Source organism: Podarcis gaigeae (genome assembly GCF_964106915.1).
Source record: "Podarcis gaigeae genome assembly, chromosome: 12".
In the NCBI taxonomy this organism is placed as follows: domain Eukaryota; kingdom Metazoa; phylum Chordata; class Lepidosauria; order Squamata; family Lacertidae; genus Podarcis; species Podarcis gaigeae.
This window is the reverse complement of record NC_139688.1, coordinates 20,994,313-21,000,312: the sequence shown is the minus strand read 5'-3', so window position 1 is coordinate 21,000,312 and position 6,000 is coordinate 20,994,313. Positions and strand designations below refer to the sequence as shown.

Here is a 6,000-nt window from a genome sequence, read left to right as displayed (position 1 = left end):
TTTTGTCAATAATTTATTGATTTAAGATTGATAAAGTTGCAATTCAGGCACATCATCTGTAAGTGAACTGATGACAACTTCAAGTATTGCTCTGAATCCAATAGTATAAAAACTTTTAACATTTGCTTTACAATGACAAAACAGCAAAAATACAATAAGGATATTTATATTTAAAACCATGAAACCATTGTACTCAAACCCATGCAGTACAATTTTAAAAGGCTGAAATAAGTCAGTTTCACTTTGAGCCAAAAATTGACTTAAGTTTTTCTGAACTATACCCATGCTATGTGTATGATCCAAGGCTCCACACAGTTTCAGTGTGCACACATAGAACATGCCGCAGCATTAGAGAGGACAGGCAGCTCCTACTTATGCAAAACTCCAGAGCTTTTTGGATCATGTTCTTATTAAAACAAAGGTGTCCAAGGTCACTGCAGACTCAGTTGCTGCTTCAAAGCTAGTAAACTCAAAGGATAGTAAATTCTCTCTTGACAAAAAGAACATGGGAAGCTTACAAAGATTAATAGTCTCAATTATTGCCAGTAAGAGCACAGTGCCGAAATGCTGTCTTTGGAGCGACAATCAGGATGAAAAGGAGAGTTTCCTCCCAAATAGCATTCTGGGATGTCACAACATTGGAAACCTATATGCCCAATTTCCCCTTGTTTTCAAGAAAAATCTATGGTAAGAATAGTCTCACAAACTGTAACTGACAAACAGGACAAATGTATTTCTAAACAAGTGTTTTGATCCTCTCATATACAAAATGTAGATATTGATACCCAGCATTCTTGGCACTGGCTCTTGCAGTACGCACTGAATGTCAAAGACACATAATGCCTGCCAAACAAACAACCACGGTGATTTATTTAAAGCAGTACTGAAACACAGCCGGGAGGGAGGGGATCCAGTTCAGTATTTTTCATGCAATTAATTGGTGCTGAAGTACAACCATAGATCACCAAAAACAGTAAAACCTGAGACACTCAACATTACATGATGGATGTTCAGGGCCAGGCTACATGCGTCACTCTAGCACAAATGTTTCCAAAAGATGATATTTTGGTTGTTGGCACTTCCCTTGTATTACACAATTTTAAAACATGAATGCAATGAACCAAAAAACCAACCATCTATTTAGACTACATTTGCAAAGACCTGGTGGTTTATCTGTATCGAAACTAAAACATTTACATGGAATGTTAAGTTTATAAAGCCAGTGTTTCAAATCACAGACACCTAGGGATCTGTTTAATAAATGATCACATTGACAAGAAATGCAAAAAATTAATATATCCCTTCTCACCCCTTTTCATAAATATATATAGTCTCACTAAATTCTTTTGCCTTTAAATAAGACAGCTAACCCATTTATACATTAACATAAAATAACTGGACTTCCTGTTTGCATACTAAGTCTCTGATACATCACTGTCACGTATAAATTGGAAAGGCAAATTCGCTTGAACACAACAAGTATTTCTCTTTTCATCTACTAATAAACTTTGTGTCAAGAGGAAATCAAGAAGAAGCAAAAAAATACTTTCTCCATTCCAGAAAACACAGCTCTGGGTCAGTGTAAAATGAGAATGATCCACTAGTTTTAATTACAAATTTTCAAATAAAAAAATAGGTTCTGGGTTTTCTCAAAGGCTGTTTTAGAAAGGTTTATAATTAAAACAATGAAGCACTTATATAAATAAAATCCATTTACCCAACTGTCTCTTTCCCAAAGACTAACCCTCCACCCTGTTATCTTTGTTAGAATTACCCCAATCTAAGCTTTGATGCACTGCTTTGAATATTCCCCAAGGGTAATCTACAAATACTCAAGATGCAGAGCAATATTATTGCTTATTGAAAAGATCCAAGAATGTTTTTTCCACCAACATAAATAAAATTTGCTGTTGTGGTAAAAGTCAGTCTGGATGTGGAAGACAATACTCAGCACACACACAAAATTCGGATTGAGCGTAAGCAAGTTCAAATATTTGTATTTTAGTTAAAGAAGTAGTAGCCACTTTTGCATCCCCAGTTTTAAAAATTTCAAGTGCTAACTATTATCCAGGTCTGGAAGTAGCAAAATTGGAAGCCACTTAAACACTGATATCAGACCTTAAGACTTTTTAATATCAATGCTCAGCTTAAAGGATATCTCATACTGGATTGATGAAATGTGGTATCATAATAGCTGAAGATTCACTTCAAAAACCAGTGAAATTGAATCTGGTAAAAAATAAGGCTTCACTGTGATATTCTGCCTCCGAACCCCTATTCCAAACAGGAAGGTTTACACACAGAAAAATAAGATCAACATTCCACTGCACCAAGTTTGTAAATGCACCAGTTTGCCAAAGCTCGAAAAGCTTCCCACCAACAAAATGTCCATTTAGATCCAACTGAGTACCTTATTAAAATATTATGAAACATTTTATTTGTTTAGTGTTATGAATGCACCCAACTGACTGGAACCCAAAAGGTGTCTCGCTCCAGTCTGTCAAAGGTTGTTTTCAGCTCATTGTAAGCTGTAGTAAGATCATCATTTACTATAACTTTGTCAAAAAGGTGGCTGTATTGGCTTTCCATAATTTGTGCTGATTTAAGCATTTCTTGAAAGTCTTCCTCCTAAAAGAAAGAGAAGTAGTCATTCAAAAGGAAAAGCAAAACAAGTTACAAATCTGCCGAACTCGGAGTTAATAAGGAATCAGGTTTTATGGCTTGGTTCCAATGATCTTGCTGTGTGAGTAGAAGGCATTTCCATTTGTGCTGGGGGAAGCTGCCAATTTCCTGAATCCCCCCGCAAAACTATTCTGAAGAGTCCCCTGACCCTCAGCAGCCACCAGGGTGTGTGTGTGTGTGTGTGTGTGTGTGGATCTGTGCCCCTCCTGCATAAGTAGACATGCTAGCATACCAGGATTTTGGATCAAAGCCTATGCTTAGCTAATAGTTCATAAAACAGTGAATAAAAATTGTATGTTCTTTATTACAAAATTCACACAAGTCTTCGTTTCAAACTATTTTGTTATTGTTTTAAAAACTCTATTTTGCCCAGTAATTTACAAATCCTTCCTCTTTATCCACATATCACCATTATTAGTCACTAACTGATAATTAAAGAAATGTCTCTGTGCTAGAAAAAGCATTGGAAAAATGATTTTAAACTATTTACATTAATGATGTACTGACCAACTACATTACCTAAGACTCTGCCTGCTATTAGCAAGGGATTTACTAGAACACAGTCTGTATTTTTGAAAGTTTGGTAAAAATCCAAAAGAATCGTTCCTTTCAGATTCCTGGGTCTTACTAGGGCTCATTCAGTAGGTTTTTGCTCATGTTTTTGGAAACATAGAATGTAACTACATAAAATTAAGACAGAAAATCCTAAGAAGAGCATGTCCCCAGGACTGTGTTATACTTTTACAAATTAAGAAACTGTTTATGTATTTAATAGTCTTGTGAAGTCTCACTAGCCTTATTCCAAATTCATGTATTTTTTAAAAAAAAAATTACAACAATTTTGTCAGAAACAAACTGACAATATCCACAGTTTACATCCTTGCTAGGCATTCACACTGTTACACAAACTCCTTTCCAACAACCTCCACAGGATTCAATCCTGAGAGACATTCTTGCTTGCGTTCACATGATATTGCCGGACACGGAGCCTGAGCATCAATACGTTTATTAAACCACCTTTGCCTTTCCTTGTCACCCATACTTATTCCTATAGTTTAGGTGCATATCTGGAGTGAAACTAGAGCTGAATCTACAGAAACCTGATACAATTATAATTGGCCAGACTTGTGACTCACTCATCTTGCAGTGGCAGCTGAAAAGAATGCTGGGAGGGGACATATCGTATTTTCCTGTGTATAAGACGCCCCCATGTATAAGACACCCCTATTTAGGGGGGACTCCAAATTAAGAAAACACCCCTTAGCACTACCCGTTTATAAGATGAGCTCCAATTTTAAACCTTTTTTGTTGTTGTTAAAAGAAATCTAGTCTTATACACGGAAAAATACGGTAACTACCTCCATCCCTAACATGTTAGGTGTGACACTGTTTCTGTCACTGCCTAAAGGACAGGCAATAAGAACATGAAATGAAGGGAGAAGAGAGAGGGAGGCGGTGGTGTTGGTTCTGGAAGTGATCGGCCTCTCTGATTCTGTTTCCAATACTTTAAAAAAAAAGTTATGCTGAAAAAATATTATGTGCACGGTGAACAAGGGTGTGTAGTCACCTTCACTGACAGACACAGCCCCCCTGGCACCTTGTCATATTTGCAGGAACGCAGAAGTTACTTACTTGAAAAGGCTTGGCAGCACCTTTTTCATCCTTGCTTGAAATTATCTTGGCATTTTTTCTCGTTTCTCGCAAACGCTCAATTGAAGGAGGTTTTATAAAGATGACAAACGGTTTAAATTCTAATGTCCTTAAATGCTTTACTGTCTGGAGAGAAGAAAATGCTAAGTTATGAGCAACTTGTTTCAAAATTTATTTACTTTGAGTAAAGCAAGTCACCTGGCACTCTCCAGTTTCCATCTGGCACTTCTCTATATTTTTCTCCCTCATCCCCCAGAGCTACTGCTATTAAGCATAATTTATATAGCATTTTAATTGTGCAGAGTAATTTACAATCGTTCATTCAGAAAGATCCTCCATAGTATTTCCTTAAGTATCAGTCATGTTGGTCATGTATTCTAGTTCCATTATATAGGAATGTATGTGAATGAGAATCCAGTTCTGAACAAGCAGGTAAAAGTTCTCAAGTTAGAATAATTTAGCAAAAATAAATCTGTTTTCATAGTTAAAGTGGTAAGCAGCTAGTCTTTTAGCACCCAGGTCCATACTTTCCCTTCTACTAGCAGTTCAGTCCCAAGGTGGCCGGTATAACATAGATTTCACATTTCAGCTCTTAACCCTCCTAAAGTATCTTATTTGTTTCTACAAAGCAATGCAAATCAGCATGCAGTTACCAACAGAAAACAAAATGTTGGAGTTTACTTACATGAGGTTGTACATCCAACAAACAAACTTTATTTTTAGCCAGAACAGATCTAACTGAATCTATGCTGGTTCCATAGTAATTGTTTTTATATTCCCCATATTCAATAAACCTGTAATTGAAAAACATTATTGAATGTTTCCTTTAAAGACTCCCCAAACGTAGCATTATACAGAGATGATTCACACAATCCAGTTCTTTTTACTTCTATGTGAGAGTCTATTACATTTTTTTTTTTGCTTTGAGATTATATATATATACAGTGGTACCTTGGTTTAAGAACAGCTTAGTTTATGAACAACTTGCATTAAGAATGCTGCAAATCCAGAAGGAGGTGTTTTGGTTTGTGAACTTTGCCTTGGAAGCACAACATGTTCTGCTTCCGGTTGAGCGTTTCATTTGTAAATTGAGTCCCTGCTGCTATGGGAAAGCACACCTTGGTATAAGAACGTTTTGGTTTAAGAACAGACTTCCAGAACAGATTAAGTTTGTAAACCAAGGTACCACTGAACATACACACACACACACACACACACACACACACAGTAAACCTGCTTTTATTTCTGAAACAGAGCAAAAGACCTAGAGAACAAATAGCCCGCTAAAGTTTTTTTTATCATCCTCATTTGAAGCTAATGAAGTAAAAACATGCATAATCTAAACAATAGATTATTGAACGCTGTTTCCACATCTGACCTGTTTTATCACACGAATAAACAGAATCATAGAATTACAGAATTATAGAGTTGGAAGGGACCATGAGTGTCATCTAGTCCAATTGTTCAATGTAACTTCTTATATAAAAAGACTACAAAATGTTTTTTGGGGAGGAGTGTAACATTATATTATGTAACACTGCATCAGCTTAATAGTGAACAAGTTTGCAAACTTGAGAGTCAGTGAGGCCCTTCCCTCTTCCTCCCACCCATACCCTCAGCACAGGAGCAGGACTTTGCTGGTGCTGTATACAGAAGTCACTTTTGAAG

General features: G+C 36.4%; 1 protein-coding gene across 20 annotated transcripts in view; it reads right to left on the bottom strand.

The window, feature by feature from the left end:
- The window catches only part of MPP7 (MAGUK p55 scaffold protein 7), an 85,083-nt gene continuing 79,083 nt past the window's right edge, over positions 1 to 6,000 (bottom strand). For all 20 annotated transcript variants that reach the window (XM_083704931.1, XM_083704919.1, XM_083704925.1 and 17 more), the window contains 3 exons: positions 5,018 to 5,126; positions 4,315 to 4,458; positions 1 to 2,628 (listed from right to left, as the gene is read on the bottom strand). In XM_083704931.1, the coding sequence (XP_083561057.1) occupies positions 2,449 to 2,628; positions 4,315 to 4,458; positions 5,018 to 5,126 (433 nt within the window). In that variant the 3' untranslated portion in view covers positions 1 to 2,448. The remainder of the gene's footprint in view (positions 2,629 to 4,314; positions 4,459 to 5,017; positions 5,127 to 6,000) is intronic.